Below are 25,831 nucleotides of genomic sequence, written 5' to 3' on the forward strand. Positions count from 1 at the left end.
CCAGTTATTTACATAATATGTTTTACCTCCATTTCTATTTGCACATCTTAAGACTTACTTCTATGTGTGCACAAATACATTCATATGATGGAAGGAACAGTTAAGGGAGACACAGTATTTTTTGGATCCCATAAAAGTATTTACTTTATTACTTTTTTTAAAAAAACTTATTTCGAGATTAAAAAGCTGGGTACTCTATTTATGGATAATAAAATTACCAGTGGCTCACGCCTATAACCCTAGCTACCTAGGAAACTAAGATGTGAAAATTGCTATGCAAAGCTGCCTGGGCAAGAAAGACTAAGGGTCTTATCTCTAATTAAGCATCAAAAATCTGGAGAAAGATCTGTGGCTCAATTGGCAGAACACTGGGCTTGAGCAAAACAGCCACATAAGAGCAGGACTACTAGCTCTTACAAACCCCCATCACAAGAAAATAAGTCCTACCTTAAAGAGAATATACAAACACACACAAATATTATCATGATCCTTGAAACTCCCTGGATAACACATGCTGCCCTTCTGACGGAAAGGGCAGAGCGAGAGGGAATCCATAATGCTGCCATGTTGGACACAGAACAAGGAAATACTTTTGCCAGGATTCATGACCTCTTTGAACAATACTTCATTCATTAGAGCCGCATGTTCATCTGTGACACCAGTCCATGTCATAATGGCAGGAATTGAACCCCAAATTGCCTGGGTGCCTTAAAACTGGGCATTTGCAGTCTTCACTCCCTCCACTCTCTTAGTGTGGAAGATTAGAGAATCAAGTAATATCCACATATTTGGAATAAACAACGTGGAAATACTAGAACCATTTAAGATGGATGTCTACCTACATATTCCGTTCACCCAGGTCAAAAGACATTATGAAGTTTTCCAGGTAAAGGAACTGAAGAGAGTAAAGAGATTCAGAGAATATGGTTTCTATGGGTCAGCAAACCACCCTCCGTGAAGCAGCCCCAGAGTTCTCCTCCTGAGCTACTGTCGACAAATGCCATAAAGCAAGCCCAAGCAAGGAGCCTCCAGGAGATCAGCTCACAAGTTCCGTCAGCACACAAATGGATAGCCTGGAGGACTTGAAAACTCAGGGGCCTTATTACAAAACAAATAAATAAAATCTTGAACTGTTCTTTGGCTTCAAAGAAAATTTTCTCTTGTTTCAGTGGCAGGTGGGAATATTACTTTGTCTCCAGAAGTTCTATAAATAAGGAAAGAACCCAGATGGTATAAAGAGAAAGTAATAGGTCAAACACCAAGATAAGAGCTTACGTCCTTAGCTGCAAGCAGACTAGGAAGAAGTAGATAGGCCTTATGGCCAGTGAAGGGCATAGGGAAGTTTTTAAAACTATTTCTATCACCATCAAGTTTATTGTGATTTTTACGTATAAGCAAAAAAATACCAACAATGCTGGTTGGCCAAAACATCAAACATCAAATTTCACAATCAAAATTTGTCAAAATAATACAACATTAAAGCAAGACTTCACAATCTCCTGGGATTTAAATCTTATTCACCAACCAAGGATCCCATATAAGTAACAGCATTGCCAGAGTTGCACAGTTTTGGACAACTGTCTTTTATAATACAGTGGCAATTATATAATCTTCATTCACTGCATCAATGATTTCACAGTCCCAAAACCAATGTATAGGATAGAAGATATTGAGTAATTTTCATTTACATATTAACTGACTGGTGGATAAGGACTAAATATTCGTTCCAAACCAGAAGGCTTCTACCCCCTTTTACTGTACACTCTTCAAACAAATACAGTGTTCTTCATGAGCTTTTTCAATGGGCCTTATGTGAAAACAAAAACAATAGAATAAAATAAGATCACTGGACACATACAGCTTAGCAAAAGTACCTGAGCTAGATACCATTTGGGAAGTGGTCAATTTTTTCCTAAGTTTTTCAACAATGGGACACTGCTTTAAAATGAAGGATTACCATAAAACAAAAGATAAGTTCTTTCCGTCCTTTTCCATAATTTTTCGCAGTTACACACTCAAGTACTTGCATCTTAAAGAGGAATGCAGGCTCCTTATTGCTCACTGTTCACACAAACAGCATTCGCTGTGGTATGCCTTAGACGTCACTGTTCTGTCACTTGACCTTCTCACACTCTATGTCAGTTAATTTCAAAGGAAACAAACTTCAGAGAAGTAAATGTAAAATCTGTACGTGTAACATCATGGGGTAAGAGCTAACACGAGGCAAGTTGCAGCTCACTAACCAAACAAGTGCAGAGAACTTGGCATTTCTCAAACTAAAAGGTATATCTGCTGGACATGGTGGCATGTACCTGTAGTCCCAAGCCCTGGGACGTTTGGTGAAGGATGGTGGGTTTCAGGCCAACCCAGGGCTATATACCAAGAACCTAAAATCCTTTAACTTCACTCTTCTTATCTTCATCCTGGGCATATCCAGCAGACACACAGGTATGTACAAAACCCCCTCCCCTCTGCCCAGCCACCTTTACTCACGAAAAGCACAGTAACAACTATGATTTTAACAAACATATACATGTATGGGGGTACATTATGAATCACTTGTGAGTTAGAGAGTTGCTTAAAAAGTAATGGGAATGTGGAAAAGGTCTCTATGGATGGATATTCCCTTCTACTTGAATGGACTTAAGGCATGTGAAAGGCCTGACAAGGACGGTGAGTCACTCTAAGGGCATCCTTGGAGGTAGGGAAAAAGTCCAACTTCAAGGAATACTTCTGCAGGGTTTTTCACTGCCAGACGCTGAGAATTACATATTCAGCAAATAAAGAAAAACAGAATGGCAATTAAACTCATGGCAAAATGGAAGAGAGAAAGTATGTGCGAGTTGAAGAGCGCACAGATAGGGTGGGAATTACACAATTGTTACATAAAACACCTTGCATGGTGCTGACCATGGAGAAGCAGCAAGTGACTATCGTCATTATTTCTATGTAACATGCTCTGAGAGGTAAACTTGGAACTGATAATCATGAGGAGATGACCTATTTCCACACACGTGAGCACTGTCATAAAACCAAACCATAAAATGGTCAGCAGATGGCATACACACAGTAAAACGCCCCAAATCTGTGGTGAGATGAATCAGCAAGAACTAGCTAAAGTCATAAACTGTTAGTATATGTCCACTATTCATTCCAAAAGCATCCAGGAATACAGCTTATCAAATACCAACCCCTGCGTAGTGTCAAACAAACTCTGATTCTCTAACGGGCACTTGGCACTCCAAAGAAATTCAGAGCGGTTGACAATGGATCCTCATGATTTCTCCAACATGTCCTTTCAATAAACTAAGTTCCTGGGGAAATTTCTGGTTTTGCTCATGCATTTAATGAGCCACCTTGAGTGCAAAGAGAATTTAAAAATATTAAGGAATATGTTCAACAGCCAACTTCCCTCAGCTCTCTTCACTGCATATCTAGGGCTACACACACACACACACACACACACACACACACACACACACACACGTGTATGTACCTGCCTCCAGAACACTGGCACATACTTCCCCTACCCAGAACCCAGGAGGAAGCACCAGCACTCTTCTGTAACTGTATCAAGAAGACACCACATCTCATGAAAACTTTAGCTCACTTCAAAACTTTCTAGATAAAAATTTAGAAAATGTCCCTACTGGGCCACCATAACTGACCATGAATATGTGACTTAAAACAAGTATTCACAATGTTTGAAATTTTACCTCTCTCATTCTCAACATGGACAGGTCTTGTATACACAGGTGTGTGTGTGTGTGTGTGTGTGTGTGTGTCTGCAAGCAAGTATAATCAGTTTTACCAAAGCATTATGCTCATCAATATGTTTTACTTCTTCCTGGTCACGTATTTGCTCCTTTAAGCTAATAGTCCTAGGTTTTCTCTGATTCCCACTACTTCCATCTTCTTCTCAAACTGCTGATCTGGACATCTTTCCCCACCTTGGCTTAGCTCTTCTTCATCTCTCAGAACTCCTGATGAGGTCTGGTCTTCCTCCTTTCTGGCCATTCTCCATTCTCCTCTTCAAGGATTCTCACTGACTACTCGTAACTAGAAAAAGGCATCTTAACCTTGATCTCCTGCGAGGGGTATTGTGATGATACTGACTCTGAATTCCAGGCTTTTTGTTTAAACAGACCTTGAGCTCCTATCACTCAGATGCTCTTGAAAGCACTTCACAAGTCAGTATGCCAGAAATATATCCAAATCATCCTCTGTTTCCTTGTTTTGTTTTGTTTTTATCTTCACACTCAATTTCTTTTTTTCCCCTTTATTGTCAAAGTGAAGTACAGAGGGGTTACAGTTTCATATGTAAGGCAGTGAGTACATTTCTTATCCAACTAGTTACCTCCTCCTTCAATTTTCCCCCACCTCCCTCTTCCCCCTTTCCCTCTTCCACACTCCACCCCATGAGTTGTACAGTTGGTTTACACCAAATGGTTTTGAAAGTATTGCTTTTGGAATGGTTTGTCTTTTTATTCTGAGTCTCTCAATTTTGGTATTCCCTTTCCCTTCCCTAGTTCTAATACATGTATATACAGTATCCAGGGTACTGAGATCAGATACAGTGATAGCAGGGGTAAAAACCACAGGAAGGGAATAGGAGAGAAAAAAAAAAAAAGAAAAAAAAGGGGGCATGGTTTTACATGGCATGTTGAAAATAATTACAACAATGATGTAACACTTGTTTCCATAATGTGGAGTTCATTTCCCTTAGCATCATCTTGTGTTCATAAGACCATAGCTATTGGGCTATTGTGATCTTCTTTATGACTAGCCTAAACATGCACTAATTATTCCCTATGAGGGAAACCACAGAGTCCATGTGTCTTTTGGTGTGACTCATTTCACTTAGTATAATTTTTTCCAAGTCCTTCCATTTCCTTACCAATGGGCAATGTCATTCTTTCTGACAGAGGCATAGAATTCCATTGTGTATATGTACCACATTTTCCTGATCCACTCGTCTACTGAGGGGCATCTGATTTAGTTCCATATTAACAAATGCTGGAGGGGATGCGGCCAAAAGGGAACCCTACTACATTGTTGGTGGGAATGTAAACTTGTTCACACTCAATTTTGAAACTTCCATGGCTTCCTTCAACAATCTCATCCCTGCATCAGGCAGAACCAACCACTCATTAGCCATGTGTCCCTTCAGCTCTGATTTTAGAATTCTACTCAGCTCCATTGTTTACTTTTAAATCCCTCACTTGATGGACCACAGTACTCTCTAGGCAGGTATTCTGTCTCATCGGCTTTCCTTCCATCCTATGCCACAGGTATCTTACTGAAACAATATTTTTATAGATAGCTAAGATGGTGATGATCCTTGCTTATCAGTATTTTAGCCCTGTGTTTTTTTTCTACTAAATCTTTCAGACATAGTAAAGTCATGGAGTCTAAAGCTAGAGTTTTCATGCCATTCATTGTGCATTTTTCTTCAATCTCATATCCTGGCATTCTCTCTTTTCTCTGTTTACGTGTAACTTCTTTCCTTCCTACACTGACAGCAATCTGATTCATCCCGGGCTCCTTCACATAGCTGACCACAAAGCCTTCCACACAGCCAATGCTCTGTGTTCAGTCTATTGAATGGTTCTTCAGAAAGATAACCTGGGGTACAGTATGTGGGATGCATGGAAGAAGGAAGGAAAAGAAGGCAGAATGATGAAAAGCAAGGCTGGAACAATACTCGCAGGTGAGAAATAATAACAATCTAACTGCCCACAAAAGAGAACAGGGAAGAGGAGGCCAAGACAGAGAGTCAGCGGCAGTTTCTAAATCTATTCTCTAGTGCTACTTAAAATATGACTTCTCTTTACTTAACAAAACATACTTGTAACATACAAATAAAAATCACTCTGCTTCAGTGATCTGTGTGTGTATTATGTGTGTATATTTTTGTGTACATGTATTTATTAACACTTTCCCTGCACCCTCACATAACAACAGCAAGCACCCAGTCCATTTAGCTCCACTAACATATTTCATTCTTGGAAAGGTGTAATATGCACAGGGATATTTTAAAAAACTTTTATGTGATGAGTACATTAAGACAGCTAACCACTTAGGCAATAGCCAATTAAACGAATGTGAATGAGCATTTTATTTGCAGGCTTTAGTGGGCTAATTATTGGATACTTTATACAATATCTATTTGAAAAGCTAAACACGATTGTGGGTTTATTTAACTTTGTGTTTTTTGAACTAGAGTTGCACTTAATACATAACTTTCGGTCTCCCTAAACCATTTCTTAGACATCATCGAGCTTACACAATTCTTATCAACAATGAAGGTTATAAGAACAAAACAAGCCAATGATACTTGAATATACTAGTAGTTCACACATGCATACTCTGATAAACTGTCAACATTTAAATGGGATAAATGTAAAACAATTCGAGATTTAGGCCTTGCAATATCAGCAATGATCTGAAATAAGTTTATCAGCAAAAACATGGAAGATATCAAGATATATAAGTAAAGATAAGTGACATTTCCATCTCACCATTATCAATGCTACCAAATCATATTACATTGAATGCAAACACTGCCAAACAAATGACAGTCATTTGAGTTTACAGCAACAACTGACTTGAGGTGCAACATCCAACACTACAAAATCAGATAGTTGCAAATCTATCATGAGGATAACAGCAGCCCAGTAGAAATCCTTAATCATTTTCTTGGTGATTACAAGAGCAGTGTTATTAAAAACATTTGAAACATTTGAAAAATATCTCTCCATCATTTCAAGCAGAACTTGAAAAGTTTATTTGCCTCTCAAAGCCTTCCCTAATCACTGTTTGGATGGAAGACTAGCACAGAAAGTTGTTTACAAAAAGACATCACAGAACAGGATGAATGTTGTGATCAAGGGTGCTTCAAGATGTGCATCAGTAAGCTCAGCTTGTAGGTGCACAGATTGCAAGCATTATCACTCAAGCAGCAGTGTTTAAGAGTTTCAACTGCAGCCCAAATATGTGAATTTTATTTGGGTATGCGGTAATTAAAATTACAATATTGCATTCATGGGTGGTAGCCACAGACCTTACCTTCAATTACAAAGTAGACAAATTATAAATATATGTAGGTATGTGTGTATGTGTGTATGTATGTATGTATGTATGTATGAAAATCATCTCATTAGTTGTAGGAAGTTTAGGTATCTATATAGAAATGCATAGGCCTCAGTGCTTCCTGACAAGTAAAACAGGCAAATACCAAATTCAAGGTCAAAACAGCTTGGTAAAAGAAGGACTGTGCCAAGTTTGGGTCAAAGTGCATTTACTTCTGTGTGATGCCATGTAAAGTCTGTAGTGTGCCATTGTCAGCATAATGCCATTGATAATCATTTGTCTTTTGATTTACAAGCAATGTCTTAGATTGCTTTTCCTGGGGATTAGAGTGTGGATCCCTGAAGTAAATGAATCTTTAAATCAACCAGCTGAAAAAAAACATGTCACCAACTTTGAGCAAAAAGTCCTTGAACCAATTAACTTGGTGGTTCATCTCCCACTCCTCCCCTCACAACATAGCCACTCTCTGAGTGAATTAACCTAATCAGAGAAATACAAATGGGAAAAATGCAAGAAGTCTATCTTTGGAGTTTTGCATGTTATCAACTTCTCCCAATTTGCATGACTGCATCTTAATCACAGAACTGAGTAAATATTGGAGGCATTACCATAATATTCACTGTAAGAAGGCTGACAATGTATCTTTCCAACCAAATCAATCTCTTCTAAGTTAAATGAGACTTACTTTGACAAGCAATTCCTAGGCTACAAAATACTAGTAGACTACCATATATGAATAGTTCGCTATAATTTTAAGAGAGCTTGTTAAAACATAAAGGGTTTACAATTATTACAGAAAGATGCCTTTCCCACATGATGTTTTTTTGTTTTTTGTTTTTTTTTTTTTGGCCAGTGCTGGGCCTTGGACTCAGGGCCTGAGCACTGTCCCTGGCTTCTTCCCGCTCAAGGCTAGCACTCTGCCACTTGAGCCACAGCGCCGCTTCTGGCCGTTTTCTGTATATGTGGTGCTGGGGAATTGAACCTAGGGCCTCGTGTATCCGAGGCAGGCACTCTTGCCACTAGGCTATATCCCCAGCCCCCCCACATGATGTTTTTAACTAGATTCAAAAATGAATTTAGTTAACCAAGGAAACTTCACTTTTCAAAAGAGCTATATTAATTTAGCTATTCCCACCAAAGAACTGAAGCCAAAAAAAAAATATAACATGTGATGGTAAGTTTAGAATGTCCACATACATTGATAAAAGGATGTCTTTATATACTAAAGACTTGAATTCATTCTACAAAATACTATTTTTTGGAAATACATTCTCAGAAGGGATTTACAAGATTTCAGGGAAAGTCTAAAAGGCTCCACAATCTTAATTCACCTGCCATCTCTCTGGGCAAGTAGGCAATCTTATGTACCCAGTACCCAGGTTTCTATTTCATTTGTAACCGGATCAAGGTTGCTCAGCAAAAAAAAACAAAGAAAGTAATGTAATTCATATGCACATTTTGTATTTTCTAGTAGCCATCAGGAAAAAATATGTTACATGAAACAAGTGATATTCATTTCAATGTAACTTCAAATAACAGGGCTAAAATATTTTCATTCCCTCACTTAATAGATATAAAATTGAGAGATTTTAGATTCTTATTTTTTCTTTTAACTAAGTCATTAAAATCCTTTGTGTATCTTATCCTCTGATAACACATCAGTCAGGATTAGCCATCTTTTACATCATCTATGTACACACATAGCTAGTGTGCCACTCCTAGAGTTGACAGAAAACATATGAGTATCAAAAACAGTTAGCTAATTAACACCTAGGTAATTCTGTTAAACAATATTCTCCTTGGAATCTTAATGATTCTTAGCCTGTGATGTAAATCCATAAAATCACTCCAGAAAATAAACTCATTAAGTAAACAGGATAGTTGAGGACCTATACTTTCATTTTAGAAATAAGCAGAAGGCTTTAGATATCCACGCTGTGAATGTCTTAAAGGCTCTGTTTCCTCATCTCTAAAACAGCAAATAACTAATGCAATCACCTCAGTGATGGCATGAGGTAAGTAGACTTCTGTTCAGTTTTACCTTACCTAAAGATCCTTCCTTTTTTGGCTTCTTGTCAGAATGCTCAAACTAAACAGGAAACTCTTTTTCCATCTCTGTTTTAATCAATACAGCAAGTAATACATAGAACATCAGGACCCAGTATACATATTAGTATAACATCTGCTCTATGAAAACTAGAAAATTGTTCTGTTCACTCTCAAGCTTCAAAAGCCAAGAAGTGCTCAGCAGAGACAGAAGTTCTTAGTGAGTGAGGCCTTCTGGCATACTCTCAGTCACCCATTTTTAACCCTATTCATAGCAATAAAAGTTGCTGACCTTTGCTCATTAAACTGACTTTTTACACTCCCTATTGGGTAGTGACCTTCACTCTTGTGTGGTGCTGGGTCTTCATGTCTATACTAGATAGACTATTTAATGTGAAAAGAAATAACCCACTTTTAAATACAAAGTGTCATCTTCAATTCTCATACCTCATTTACTGGATCAGGCAATCTTCCTAGTTCAATCTTCAAAAAACATTCAACTTTTGACCACCAAATCTGCTTCAACCTTGTACTCAACCACCATCCACTGTCCCTTGGATGATTATTGCATTGATATGCTTCTGGACATTCTCTACCTGTTCTGCCTATCTCCTAGCTCTGGCCTCTATAATCAACCTACAATATGGCAAGCAGAGGGATCCTTTAAAGAAATAAATCTAATCCTATCCTTTCTCAGCTCCAACCATACTATGGCTTCTATGAGAATTCAGAATACAGTTCAAAATGTTTTTAGCAATATGTAAAGTTATTCTTTTCCTGATATACTCAGCTCCGTTTTTCCCTTAACTCTTTACTACTTCCTGATCATGGAAAACATAGCCTGCCCTATATTAGTAATGCATCTCATGTAGCTTATGGACTCTGCCTGAAGCTCTCTTCCCCAGACAGCACAAGGTCAACGCAGGTACCTCTACAGATGTTCATGAGTCACTTTCTCAATGAAGACTAACCCGATGACCTAAAGTCATCACTGGTAACACTTGTGCCAATGTTCATCATTCATATGTTGTCTTGCTCCCCTATACACCATTGAGCCCCACCTCAATGTGATTATAGCTATAACATGACAGATTTCAAACCCCTCAGGGACAGAGCGCTCTGATCACTCTGTCTTCTGGAAAAACAATGGCTAATTCAAGGAGAATCGTTGCTTAAGAAAAACGAAAAGGGTTGTATAAAAGAACTGAATTATTTTCTTCAAGGTAACTGTATGTAGCATATTACTCATGGCAATCTACATAAATACATTATGGGAATAAATTTGCCTATTCTTAATTTAATTTAATTTTATAGTAAAGGTGATGTAGACAGAGGTTACAGTTACCTATGTAAGGAAATGAATACATTTCTTGTCCCACAGTGTTACCTCCCTCTCTCATTTTCTCCCACCTTCCCCTGACTCCTTTCCTCCACCCACTCAAGTTGTAAAGTTCATTTCCAACATAGTATCTTGTGAGTATTGCTGTTGTATTGGTTCACCCTTTGTCCTTTGTCTCACCATTTTGTTATTCCCCTTCCCTGTCTCAATCAGATAAACTTATATACAAGACACAGGGTACCAAAATCAAATACAGTGACAAAAGTCAATAGACCAAAGGAAAGAAAAATGAAAGAAAAAAGAAATAACTTCTCATAGTACATTTAAAAAAAACCCTCTTGTTTTCCTATCTTGGAGTTCAATTTGATTAGCATCATTTTATATGGTCATATGTAGATAGATATTGAGCTATTGTGATTCTCTGCTAGGACTATCCTAGACATATAATTATTTTAACAAATGAGGGAAACCAGGGGAAGCCTATGTATGTTTCTTTGGGTGTGGCTTATTTCACTTAATATGACTTTTTCCAAATATTTCTATTTCCTTACAAATGGGCAATGTCATTCTTTCTGATGGAAGTATAGAATTCCATCATGTATGAATACCATATTTCCTTGATCAATTCATCCACTGAGGAATGTCTGAGTTGGTTCCATATCTTAGCTATAATAAATAATGCTGCAATGAAAATAGTTGTACTGGTAGATTTAGTGTGGCTTTGTTTGTCATCATTTAGGTAAATGAGCAGGATTGGGTTTGCCGGATCATAAGGGAGCTAGCTCTCTGTTTAGTCTTTTGATAATGGACATTCTAACCGGGGTGAGGTAGAATCTCAATGTAGTTTTGATTTGCATTTCTTTTATGGTCAGAGATGCTGAACATCACTTCATGTGTCTATTGTCTATTCTTAGTTCCTCTCCAGAGAAGATTCTTTTTAATTCTTTAGTCCACTTAATAATGATGGTTGTTTCATTGAGGATTTGCTGTTGGGGAGTTCACTTTTTTATGCTGTAGGTATATTTCTGATATATGGCCTTTGTTATATAGTTAATAAAGATCTTCTCCCAACCCGTGGGCTTTCAATTTTTCTTGCTAGCTATGTCCTTTGCAATGCAGAAGCTCTGCAGTTTAATACAATACCATTTATCCACCCTTTCTTTGATTCATTGTGTTTCTAGATCTCAGGAAGTTTTTACCTGTACCAAGGAGCCCTAATGTATCATCTCATCCTGTAATATTTTCAGGGTATCTGCTCTTAATGTGAGGTCTTTGATACATCTGGAGTTGATTCTGGTACAGCGTGGTATATAAGGATCTAACTTAAGTTTTCTATATGTGTATAGCCAATTCCACCATCCATCTCATGATTTTGGTACTCTTATCAAAGACTAGGTGGCCATAGGTCCTTGGGATCATTTCTGGGTCTTCAGTTCTATTCCACTGGGCCTCAGTCCTGTTCATGTGCCAATACCAAGCTGTTTTTAAAACTATGACTTTACAATACAGTTTGAAAATAATTTGGCTATTTTAATGTGAAGATAGAAACACAGATCATTTAACTAGAATCATTGATTGAATTTCTATCTTTTGGTAAACACTACAAAGAAAACTTGCATTTTTCATTAATACCTAACATGAGTAATATATTCCCTGAGTTATAAGTTTAACTTAAAACATATCAAACAACTCAATAGCTGTTAACAGAATAGCAAAACACACAGCCAATCTTTCATTCTAAATTTCACCCAACCTAAAATGAGTGCCAAACTCAATGTACAAGACACAGAATGCAACCAGTGCACTTTGAAATAAGTTTCAAAAGTTTAAAATCATCTCTGTAATATAATTGGAAAGATTGCCCATTATAAAATAGTTTACATATAGTTATTTTCCAACGGTGAGAATTAATTCCAGGGCCTTACATATGCTAAAGAAGTTTTCTACCACCAAGCTACATATTCAGAGCTTTTTATAATTTTGATAATACTGTTAATTTGACAGGGTTAGAGTCGAACTTGTGATCCTCATTCCTCACACTCTGAATTAGTTGTGTTATAAGCTTGTACAACAACTCCCAAGTTCACATTTCAGTGAACACTGCTTATTTCACGTTATTGCCAATAAATATGAGAAACATTTACCAAAAATGCAGAACCATGCTTTTTCAGGTGATGTTAAAATAGAAGTAAAGAGTTTAAGTCTTTAAAAACAGATTTTGTTTTCTTTAGCTGTATAATATTCTGCTTTTTGAGTTTAATTTCCTTGAGCCCCATGAGGACTTTCAAGTTCATCTCCATGAGAGTTAAGGTCATGAAGGATATTGCAGCCATGGTGGGAATCCTCTGTAGAGAAAATACATCACAGAGCTCTACTGGGGCCCAGCAACCATTGGGCAGAATGAGTACAAAGAAGATGGTGGTCAAAATTCCTCATACACACATAGAAAATACAATAAAGTTTGTTGAAAATTTTTAAGAAGGGGTTGAGGGTACAAGCAAGAGAGATATAGGAGAGGAGTTTAATCCAAGTACACTGCGTACATGTACAAAAATATCACACCCAAACAATCCTTTGTACAACTAATATATGATAATAAAACTGTAACAAATACTGCTACAATATATCTTGTGCCATTTTTTCTCTTTCTACTAAAAAAGGATAATTCTAGCACTCTGGAAATAAAGAAAAGAATTGTTAAAAGAAATGTATTTCTTTAAACTTATAGTTACTCCTGTTCCCCTCAGTACTAGATTAGCAGCAATTTTTATGATTCTGCAACTGGGATACCACAGTGAAAACCTATGAAAACTGTTAAAAATAATCCATTTTAAAAGATGGAAGTTTAACCTGTAATCCATTACTGATTGAATTTTTGCCATAGGTTACCATTTAAATATATGTAGAAAGTTTGAAATTTGGCAGAAGAGATCAGAGATCAACTCCAGTATGTTATTCAACTAACTAAATAACATGTATTTTACTTCCATTCCACAACAACTTCTTTCTCTTAGGAAAAGAAAAATGGCAAAGTGCATTTCTCTTAGAACCTGTAGGAATGAGAAAGAAATTTTGTAAATATAGAAAATGGTCTTAGGAGGTGAATGTTGCCTTTTAGTGGTAAAGGATGTTTTCTGTGGTGTACTTCTGAACAGGTTAGCCTAATGTAAATAACAACAAAAAATAGAAAGAATGAACACAGCAGAAACACACACACAAATACACATACATATATAGACACAGAGCAACCATCAAAATTGTACAGTAGTTAATTCTAAAAGATCCAACAAAATATAAAGCCAACAATAAAATAAAAATCTTGTTTGTACAGTATACCATTTTGTTAAAAAAAATTCTCTTACCCCTTTTCTGAACACACAAAAAACAAACATATAAGCTTATTTGTAATAGCAGTTACCTCTGAATAGTGTAATTATGAGACATCTTTTTCATTTTTCTTCTGACTTTCTGACTTTGTTCTAATTTACAGGTTTTCCAAAACCACACACACACACACACACACACACACACACACACACACACACACACAGAGTCATCCACGCATTTCTTCCTCAATTTTTTTCATAAGCATAATAATATTAATTATAACACGGCAGTGTCTTGTTACTATCAGACATCAATGGGACTATTTATAGAAATTATATGGTTTGGAAAAACCATGATGAGGTCCAGGAGAGTCTACTTATCACCAATGAAAATTAAAATTTTCTTTTTTCTATGGGAAAATTATTTTTTCTATGTCACTGGTGAAGCTTTCTTTCAACATTTAACAAAAATATTTAAGTAAACAACTAAAGAATAGTTCTACCTTCAACTTAGAAAATAGAGCTTATTGTTACCGTCTAGGCAGCCAATGAATGAAAGCAGGATCAACTGTTTCCATGGCAACATCATCTTTAATTGCCACAAGCAAGAGTAACTCTTGTCCAGTCTCTGATGAATAGAATGCTTTGTCTTCAGGTAAATCCTTTAATCTGTAAAATATATGTACAAAGAAGTTAGACTTAAAAAAAACAGCTCCTTTAGAGAAGAGATTTTCTAAACTGTATCATTCACAGACACTCAAATCCTCAGATAAAATAAATCTCTTCTTGATACCAAGTAGAGGATACTTGAAATGTAGCTTTTTAATACAACACTTTATGTAACTAATGGTAGACAGAAGAAGCCTTACACAATTAGAAAATTTCAACAATACAAAAATATTAATAATTAATGTATTAAACATGAAAATTTTTACAAGATAATAATTTCAATGAATAAAATATTAATCTGAAATTCTTTTTCTTCTCATTTTCTCTAATGATAACATTTTAGTAAAAGAAAATTATCAAATAAGCAGATATCTTGAAACAAAGCTATTTGTAGCTTCAAATTCCTAATAAGGTATACAAATTATAAACAGCATTATCAAGGTCCACCATCAGATTATTTTTTTCTGTTTTAAAGAAACAAAAAGTTCCTCACTACATAAACAACCTAAGCCGAATGCTCCCAATTACATAATCTACCCCAAATAATTTTGAAACGATTATTAGTGGGAATTATTCAGTCAGAATCTTTCAAATAAAGTCACATTTTTTTTCTCTCTTGAATTTTCATAAACGGATAAATGATGGTTGAGTAGGCACAATGCCTTGAAAGTCTGTCATTTTCAATAGCCTGTTGAAACTAGTTAGGCCACAAGGTTAAATGATCAAGTAAACTGGATACACAAACCTAAAATCTGATATCTTCTAACAACACTCAGCTGGTTATACAGAAGAAAAGAATGATTTCAAAAGTCTGCTATAGCTAGAACAGTATACAACTCCAATTCAACGGCTGCTATTTACTTGACTGTTTTAGTTGTCACCAGTCCCACAATGAAATCTCAATGTCCCTTAGTGCAATAGCTTCCAGCACCTGGCTTCTGTCATGTAGAATATTTTATCAGATATTAAGTTTATCCCAAACAACTACAGTTTTAAGAGTGAAAAACATCACTATTTGTATGACATACTTAATAGATTATGTGGGTCATTCCTGTGGTCATGTTATTCTGTGCACGTTCAATCTAAAGAGGTGACATTAATCACTGTATGTCTAAACTTCTATGTTGCATTGAAACCCTTTTGTACAACGACTTGAAGATAATATTTTAACCAATCAGAACAAATTTCTTGAGTAGGAAGCATTAGGAAGACTTTTAGCTGGAATGCCAAGAATCAGGGATAATGACTTCCAAATACTGGAATTCTGAAACAAGTTAGAATATAGTAGAAGACAGTTAGAACTGTAGTTTGGAAACTTGTACCATGTTCTCAACACCCCCATTAGTACAATCTGCCTATTTCTGGGTAGGAACTCCCCCAAACATTGCAAAAATGCAAGTTGTTTACCTGGAAGGGAAAAAATAAAACCAGCTCAGGGATGGACAATAAGATCAACAGAGGGTGACAAATTATCTGACTTAATAGATACTATACTATTCATATATTCTAATGCACCGACACATATATATTATATAAATTTAGCAATTAAAAAGTTACTCTGGGAGAGTATTTTTTAAATTAACTTGCTTATTCTTCATCCCTATCAAGGTAGGACATTGACATAAATAACTACTTAATAACAATCATGAACTTGGCTTCACAGAATTGGCAAGTATTGTCACAGAGAGAAGAGAGCCATTACAGCTCGTCCTCTATCTAAAATCACAAGGCCAAAATAAATATAAAAAAACTTACTGAAGCAAAACAAATACAAATCAAAATGTCATGTGCTACCGAAGGAATATTCTTTTTGCAGCAATGTTTTAAACTGGAGAAACAAGCAGATACCTTTACGACTTCTCCCTGCTAATAGAGATTTGCATTTGAGGGCTAAAGTTTAATATATTCACAACACATTTTTCACGGAAGTCTTTAAATAGCCCCAAAATTTAGTACATATTGACAACTGTAATTCTTAATGTCAGCTGAACTAAAAAATGCTAGACCTTGGACTCAAAACAAAAATGCTCAAAATAGTTGTTCCTGGTTGTGCTAAAAGAAGGAAAAGACCATTTGTGGCTTTTGTCGTATGGTTTACAAAATTGCTGCAAAGATTATGGATCATGAAAAATTGATATGTATTATTTTAAAGGTACACAGACAACTCTATGAGTGTGGTGGTAAATGGTCTGAGTCACATCTCTCTTAGGAAAGTTTGGGGATTACAATGATTTTCCCTCGGTTCAAATCATCATCAATAGAGAAAGTCTAAAGCAATACTTTTAGCACTCAGATTTAAAATTAGGACTTTGTGTTTACTACTGTGGCTATCTACCACTGGACCCTGGCTTCTGGCCTGACTTTTCACTGGTTATTTCTAAGACAGGGTTACCCTTGCTGCCCAGGTGCACATCTAAGACCTGATCTACTTATTAGAGGTTTTCCAGTAGTCTCTGGGATCACAGGCACTTGTCACATTTCCCATCTTCCCTCTGTGGAGTCTTCTACCTAGACTGACCTGAAACTGCAGTCTCTCCATTTCAGACTCCCACATAGCTTTGGATGACAGACACGTGTGACTGCACCCAGATATGGGTTGAGCAAAAGTCTAGTGATTTTTTTTTTTGCCCAGGCTATCTTTGAGCCAATCAACTCAGCCTCCCAAGCAGCTGGGATTATAAGCATGAGCCAGGTGGCTCATGTGAGTACCATATGCCCAGCTTTATATCAATTTTGTCTATGATGATCACTTGACTCACTGCATGCCTTGTAAACACCAAGTCATCCCAAATCTGATATTCCAGACCCAGATTCTACTATGAATTTATATATTGTATCCAAACCCTCACCAATAAAATAAAGCACATACCTTAAGCAGTCTCAAGACTTACTATGGTAAAATCATAAACTATAAATGAGCACAAATGTTTGGTTTGGTGTGCATGTGAAACATACTAGCTAACCACCTAGTAAATAACCATGAGCCATGGGAGTCAACTTGCTAATGGATCACTAGGTTGAAGAGGCAACACATCCTGCCAGATTGGAAATTAAGCATCCTGTACCCACTTAGCTTTCATTCATAATCATAATCATGCCTTCATTCACTCACAATCTGCACATCTTCCAGAAATGTGGTCTACACACTCTGCATACTAACTCTGCCTTCCTAGTACAACTGTCCTGCTTGGTAGGGAGTATAATATACATAGAATCCAGGCTCCAATTCCCAGTTTCCCTTCATCCTCCTCCCTGGAGTTCACATGTGTTCAGCAGCAAAGGAGAAGGACCTAAGGTACCTAATTTGACAGTTGATATGAGCAGATCTGTGCTGACATTAAGTAGTATCAACAGCAGGTAAGGCAAAGAGGCAGCTAGCACTAACCGCCTGCTCCTTCAGACAGCTGTTTTTTCTCTGACTCTTCATCAGTCCCAACAAATGGTGGCTTTTCTTACCAAACAGATCCAGTCTGCAAGGAACTGATTGAATCCCCACTCATTCCCTTCTGTACATCAACATTTCTTTTCCGCATCAACCAAATACAAAAACTCACTTGCTTCTTGAGACCAAATGCATCTAACAAATTTTTTATTTAGATAATTTGTTTTACTATACTGAAAATGATACTTTGTATATATGAAAATGTTAGATGTACATGTGTTAATATGTATACATAAGTGTTTGTACATACTTAAGTATTTATTTGTCTCTTTTCATGCCTACGTTAATGAATTTCTGTGTGAAATGTGCAACTGTTAGTTACCAGTACATAAAGTGATTCCTACTTGAAATAAATCTCCAATACAAAATCTTGGAAAAGCAAATTTTGTTTTAAAAATGTTCCTGAGAAGACTATCGTTGAAAGGCTTGAGAAGGAATTTGAAATTATTCATTTTATTTCATTTGTTGAGGAATGTCATACCTGACATCCTATCAATGTTTGTTTTTGGCCATTTAGAGATCCGTGTGCATGAACAGTACTATGGAGAATGTGAAGTCTTATGGTGTATTCTTCATACAAGGTGGATCAGCTACACAAAACTATTGCCAGAACATGTTATTATCTTGTGTTGACTCCAGAGTCCTTTCCCCTTTTTCTTCAACTTGCAGACCCTCTTTCAGGACCAATGTCACTGATGCCAGTTCAAAGAGGAAAAAAAAAAATCACAAATCTGTTTTACAGTTGGTTCCAGTATGTACATCCAAGTTAAAGCAAAAGGGAAAAGACACAGTCACCAAATCATGCCAATGTACACCTGCATCAAAATTCTAGACAGAATGTCAGCACTTCTTCAGTGCACCTGACAGAGGGCTGGCTTCAATTCCCTTCATTTGCTCCAACCTTCAAACCAGCTGGCCATCTCCAACTCATGCATTCCAAGTGCTCCCTCCCCATTGTGGTGACCATGTGACAAGCAATCCATGAGCCTTAAAGCATGCTGCAGACCACGACTTCAAGTTTGGAGCAAGTTCAACTTTGAATGAATCTTCTGGGTTTTCAGGGTAAATCTTTATCCTTGTAAGAAAAGGACCTTGACACACTCTTCTGTGTATATTCCTGAATGTTCTTTCTCTCAGAAAGAATCTACATCAAATGTTTATACTTCTGGGTCCTACCACACTTAATGATGGAAGGAAATCTAAGTGATTAGTGAACTCCATAGTATGTTCTGTACTTTAAAGTTTCCCCACTCATCAGAGAGCAAAAGGAACAGACATTTTCCTATTACTGGAAATGCTGGTTGGATTTTTCTTCTCTTGTAAAATGAGGAACTCTTACAGACCACGTTGTACAATGTGAAGAATACACATTTTCCTAAGCAACATAGCAATATTACTTGCTGGCATATACTTAGAATTTAAAAATAGCTCAATATCATAATATGATAGAAATACAGAGACAATTTTCATAATACCAGGAGGGAAACTAAGTTGTAATACAATAAACACTGATTTTTATTGAGTGCTTATGTGCCATGCATTGTTGTAAGTGCTTTTCATATCCTAATCCACTTAGTACTCACAACAATCCATGGTGCTCATTTGATTAGTTCCTCCATTTTTCAGACAAGGAAATAGAGACAGTTAACAAACTCATCTAAAAGAGACAATGGTAAATACTTTAGGCTGTTAATAATTTTCCTCTGAATAGATAGCCAATGGAATAGTCAAGTACCAGATCATTAGGAAAGGAATCATAAAGCATAATATATTTTATATATTGAAACTGTCCGAATTAATAAAACTGGCCATGGAAAATAGCTATGCTAGTGATGATGCATTAAATTTCAGCTCGTTTGTACTAGGAATCAGCTGAACTATGTTTGTAAACAACATGACTGCTTGATTTTAAGTATATGCATTGCATTAATGCACATATCTTCATACTGGGTATGAACTTCAACACATGTAACAATCCCACTGCAAATTAAATCATAATTTCTCAAGTATATAAAGTATAGTAGCATATGTCCCAAAGGTCCTACCATTTTGTAAAGAGGCAAAAACTACATACTCATGTATATTCTTAATTGCACAAACAAGCCTTTGAATAATATGAAATTGTTGGTGAAAGGAACCATCTCTCCGGAGAATTGTATGTTTAGGAACAGAGAATAGAAAAATAAAATATGCTCCAGTGCACATTCTTTTTGAAGGTAACTCTTCCTACAATGTATGTGTAGATAGATAGATAGATAGATAGATAGATAGATAGATAGATAGATAGATAGATAGACAGACAGACAGATAGATAAAAGCATTAACAAATTTCTTAACAATATAGACAGAAAGATAGATAAACCAAAACCTTAAATAAACTATGCGCCCAAACATGGGTCTCTAACTCATTGTGAAGAGTCATTAACTACTCATGGACTGGGTAAAAAAGGAAAAGAAAAACAAATAAACAAACAACAAAAAACACTTGTTCAGCTTAAATCTGTTTTTGGAGTTGCTTTGTCGCACAGTAAATGGAGTGATTTTGACACTTCCAGAAGATACTAATCAGGGCTATAAATAGTTATCTGCTTAGAATTTACACCTTTTAGGGGCTGTATCTAGGTGTATAAAACAATCACATTATCAACACAGAAGTGTAAATCTAAATTGGGGCAAACTGTGATAGCAGCTTGCACTGATATCCACAGTATCAATTTCAGCTGAAGAAGGGTGAGAGGCGTCCTGTGGCCCTGAACCCCACCTACACAGCCATCAGCCTCCATCTGCTTCTTCACTGAAAAGGAAAGGTTCAGATGAAGCTCATAGAACATCAGAAGGAAAGAGAAAATTCAACTGCTGTCTGTATGGAAAATTCTACAACCCATAGGAACCCAACAGGTAAGACACAAAAGCTCATGGAGGGGGGGGGGGGGCTGAGCATCAAGATGATGCTTACGTCCACCTCAGCCTTAGTTACAAGTTTCCATGGGATCCCAGGGCTGCTGCCCAGTCCGGAGTTCTCTCTGAGATCTCCTCGATTTCAAGCGTTGGCCAATAACTAAGGAAAACCACAGCTTCACAACCTGTTGAGTCTCAGTCAGGCAATGTGGCTCAAGTCTATAATCCCAGCTTTTCACAAGTATCCAAGGTAGAAGTTTGTTAGTACTAGTAAAGGGTGGAGAGAGTAGGGGAATAAGACTGTATCAGAAAAATAAACAAAAGCAAAAAGGGGGCAGGTATGGTTTAATAGACACACTGCTCCCCTGGTAAGTACAAGACCTGAGTTCAAGGCACTAAGCTCCAACCTCAGTACGTAAAGAAAAATATTTTGTCTTTTAAATTAACTTTTATTGTGAAGGTGATGAACAAGGGGGTTAGTTACTCCCTGCCTCATTTTCTCCACCTCCCCTCCTTTCAATGCCTCCCCCCCACAATTTGTAAAAAGTTAATTTCCAACATAGTGTCTAGTGAGTATTATTATTGCATTGGTCCACCCTTTGTCCCATCATTTCTGTGATTCTACTTCCTTTCCCCAGATCAGATAAATTTATAGACAAGACAAAGGGTACAGAAACAAAAAACAGTGACAATAGGGAAAATACAAAGGGGGGAAAAATAAATACCTGCTAACCAGACAATAAAAAAAAAACCTCTTGTTTTCATTTCATGAGGAAATGGAAAGTCTTAAAAAAATTATATGAAGCAAAGTAAGCCAGACTCAAAGACACATCAGCTGTAGGGTTCTCTCATTTGTAATAACCAGAATATGTCTACGGTATTCTTAGCAGAAGATCACAATGGCTCAATAGCTATGTGAATATGTGGTATGACGCTTAGTGAACTGAACTCCAAGAAATGGAAAAAAAATTAAATGTGAATCAACCAAACAAAATATACCTGGAAGTTAGATGCAACCCATCTTGAAACCCCTAACCACAAGTCATATTCCTACCTAAAGTTACGAAAAGCATAACGGATTCTTTCTCCAGAGAAACATACAACGTTATCTATTGGGAATAGAATGTTTCTGAAATTTTTTCCATTGCAAGAAATTTGACAAAGAGGAAAAGAAAATTTCTGTTCAAAAGTACTCCATTGTCTTTCATTTTATTCAAAGAAATGGTCCTCGCTCATCCAAGAATGAGCTTGAAGATAAAAAACAAAACTTGGTAGGCATGGTGGTACATGCCTGTAGCCTCAGGCTAGCCTGAATTAACATAGTAAGATCCTGTCTCAAAAAAAAAAAAAAACCCACCGAAACGTTTCAATGAAAGTTCATGGGACCCCGTGATGGTGCCTGATTGAAATTTTCCTAGCTATGGAACCATAAAGGGCCTCAGACCCTCTGCAGCTATAAGTAACGCAGGCCACAAAGACTCCTCTTCTGTTGCTCTACCTTGTGAAAGGCATTAACTTTTTCTAGGTGTGCCACGTGCAAAGCATAAAGAAGGCATGTATTATTTCTTGACATGTCTGTAGGCCATTTTTACTTCTTCGGAGAAGATTCCCTTTATAACTTAACAGTCACTAGATCACGATAGCTCACTTTTAATTGGGATGTTGAGTTTTTGAGTGTCCGAATTTTCTATGTCAAAGTATTTACTTTATGTACAACTTACTCTTTCAAACTTCAAAGATTTCTGCTTTTTTAATTTTTTAATTTAATTTTTTGTCAAAGTGAAGGACCAGAGGGGTTACAGTTTCATATGTAAGGCAGTGAGTACAGTTCTTAGGAAGTAACAAGTGTCTAAAATTTTAAGTTGTTCTCTATAGTCTGCATATTAGGCCATTATCTGATGTGTAACTGGCAAAAAATGTTCTCCCATTCTGTCTTTTTACCTTATTGGCTATCTTTTGCCAGGAAATTCTTTTTTAGTATGACGTAATCCCATTTTATGAAGTCTTTCTTTGATTTGCTGCATTTCTATATCTTTTCTTATTCTTTTTTTTTAGTGTTTTATTGTCAAAGTAATGTACAGAAGGGTTACAGTTACATTCCTAAGGCAGTGAGTACATTACTTCCTCCTTCCTTTTTCTTCCACCTTCCCCTGTCCCCAGTTCCCTCCCCACCCTTCCCTGAGATACACAGTTGGTTTACAGCTCATTGTCTTGTAAGTATTGCTGTTGCATTGGTTCACCTTTTACCCTTCATCTCGGTTTCTAGATCTTTATTCAGAGAGTTTCTACCTGTGCCCAGGAGCCCTAGAGTTTCCCCTACTCTTTCCTGTCATCATTTCAGGTCGTAAATTGAGGTCTTTAGTCCAGCAAAATTAAATAAACACCAGGAAGCAAGTACTGGAAAGGGATGGAATAGGGTCAAGGGGAAAAAGGATAGACAAATGAAGAAGTGAGGAAGAATGCAGCAAGAATACAATATCTGTCCTACAAAGTTAAGAACACTGGTGGAAAGGGTAAGCAGGCAGGAATGGATGAGAATGTTGAAGGGGTGACATTGATCAAGATATATTATACTCATCAGCTACTTTGTTAAATAGCAACTCTTTTGTACCACTACTGAAAGATAGTTTTTTTTAAAAAAAATAGCATGTAGCTATTAGCAGGAAACTAATGGACTTCCAGAAGAGCTGTGGGTAGATCTGGGGATGGCTCATTCAATTCACCCAACAGTCATGAGTGTGGGTTCATTTCCCCACATGCCAGGACTGACTTTCAGGCAAAAAAGCAAAATGCAGAGCAGGAGACGGAGAACAAGTATGAGCACGGGCTCTGTTTCTTTAGCCTCAAGGACTCAGCCTGCACGAATGTGTTTATGACATATGCTACTGGGACCAGACTCGAGGATTTCCTGATTGTTCATTGCTCCTCCTTTTTTGGACCTTCCTGCAATTTTGTCACATTTATGTGGACATTTTGGCTCAGAGTTTGTAAGTAAGAATCTGAACAGGTTTCTTTCACTGGGTCTTCATGTTTCAAAATAATGAAAACAAGTGGACATTCTCAGAAATATGTACTCCAATGTTCCAAATATCTATGGAGCTTGAGGACATTAAAGAACCAGGCAGACATCACTGTGTATGTTCAAATCCTTATTTTATTTTACTTTATTTTTTTGCCAGTACTGCCCTTGAATTCAGAGCTCAAGCTTGCTGAGCTGTCTTGCTGCTGACAGGTGCTCTCCCATATAAATAATACCTCTAGTCCAGGTTTTTGCTGGTTATTTTGGAGATGGAGTCTCATGGATTTTTTTGTCCAGGTTTGCTTTGACAAACATTGATCCTTCAGGTCTTAGTATCCTAATTAGTTAGGATTATAGTCAAAGCCATCAGCACCTGGCTTGAATATAGAGCCTAAAGTTTGCTCAGTGATGCTCTATCTACCACTTGAGCCATGCCTCCAGAAACATCTTTAATAACAGTAATGCTTATCAAACCATGTCTGTGGACAAAATATGGTCTATGATCCATTAATTTGATGCCTCTGCCAGTACCATCTTCCAGAGGAGAAACAATAAAAAAGATTAACCAACACTGCAATAAGATGCTTTCTTAAATCAAGGTGAGTTCACCTACACCCACTTCCTTCCTGGTCATTTCTATCCAAATGTACACAATGATACTCAGCACTCTGTAGACACTCAATATGGGTTGAATTAATAAATATCATATTTGGAGTAGTATTTGCCATACTTGGCTCCATGTTAGACCATCTGGGGGAACTATGCAGAAACGCAGCTCCCTTGTCCTAGTGAATCACAATTTCTAGGCACCAGGCCCAGAATTTGTATTTAACAACAACAACAAAAAAAAAGCCCAAGACTTCCAAAAGTAATTCTGCTCCAAAATTATCAACAAAGACAAGAGACATGAACTATAAGATATGGTGAGCTTCTCAACTCCTATCCTAGCTGGTAGGAAATAGACAAAAAGATGTCCTCACTTCAATGACATTTTCCCATGTTTATCTTGAGTCTCAGCTACTTCTACAACTTCTAACCCCATGGAAGGCTGAGGCAGGGTAGAAAGAAAGTTCAAGTGGTTCCTCTAATGAGATGCTTCCAAAACACACACAGTACCCCAAATAAAAGCCGTTGAGAAGGGCCAACCAAAATCTCAGTAGAAATGAGAATGAAGAATATCCTTCAAGACTAAGGAGAAACTTTCCAAGGTCTGGAAGTACACAAGGGAGTGGCCAATCTGAGGAGAAAAATCATTAACTGAAAGTGCTAAGTAGACAGATTTACAGGAAGTAGGAAAGAACAGGTTGAGGGGAAGGGACATGAAGATAGACAACTGGAGGAAGAATCTCTGAACCAACATTCCTTTTTATTTTTTTTACTCATTTTCATTCATTTCACAATTGGATAGCTCTGTGAACTCTCTGAAATCATAGGGATGTGCCAAAACAGAATGCAGGTTTACCATAAAGGGCTGAAAAAAATAAGCTGAGTTTCAGAAATATCAACAGCATAATTTCCTTTGACATCCAATTATGATGCCCAAGTCCCTAGCAAGAAAAAAACACAAAACACTAATGCCAATCTACAATAAATTTCTCATATAACATGGGAGGGGTGCGTACTTATTTGAAAGGGCTTTATGCAGATTTAACAATTAAAAAATACTTGGACAAGTGCAATAGTATGTTGCTTAATTTGGCTATGGAGATTAAAGTTTTATTACAAATGGAGAAAGGAATGGTGAACATGAGTTAAATTTCTTTCCCCAGATATTCTCTGGAGCCCAATTATTTACAAAATCAGAAATTTTAATTTCACACAGTAAAAGGAAGGCCTGGAGATGTATTTTTAAGGCACAACAAAACGATGGATTCTTATTTACCATGCCTTCTTTGTTTCATGCTCACTTTGGACATGCTCTGTTCTATTAAATCACCAATATTTAAATAGAAAATGCCACCTCCTTGGTAATTGGTGTTTTTCTTTCCCTCAGGCAAGAG

At 36.9% G+C, this 25,831-nt stretch overlaps 1 protein-coding gene across 1 annotated transcript in view; it reads right to left on the reverse strand.

Moving 5' to 3' along the window:
• The window catches only part of Cntn3 (contactin 3), a 217,076-nt gene extending 202,602 nt beyond the window's left edge, over positions 1–14,474 (reverse strand). Inside the window, exon 1 of the mRNA XM_048354886.1 lies at positions 14,338–14,474. Within this exon, the coding sequence (XP_048210843.1) occupies positions 14,338–14,392 (55 nt within the window). The 5' untranslated portion in view covers positions 14,393–14,474. The remainder of the gene's footprint in view (positions 1–14,337) is intronic.
• Between the last annotated feature and the right edge of the window lie 11,357 nt (positions 14,475–25,831).

The sequence above is a fragment of the Perognathus longimembris genome, chromosome 10 (assembly GCF_023159225.1).
Source record: "Perognathus longimembris pacificus isolate PPM17 chromosome 10, ASM2315922v1, whole genome shotgun sequence".
Lineage (NCBI taxonomy): Eukaryota > Metazoa > Chordata > Mammalia > Rodentia > Heteromyidae > Perognathus > Perognathus longimembris.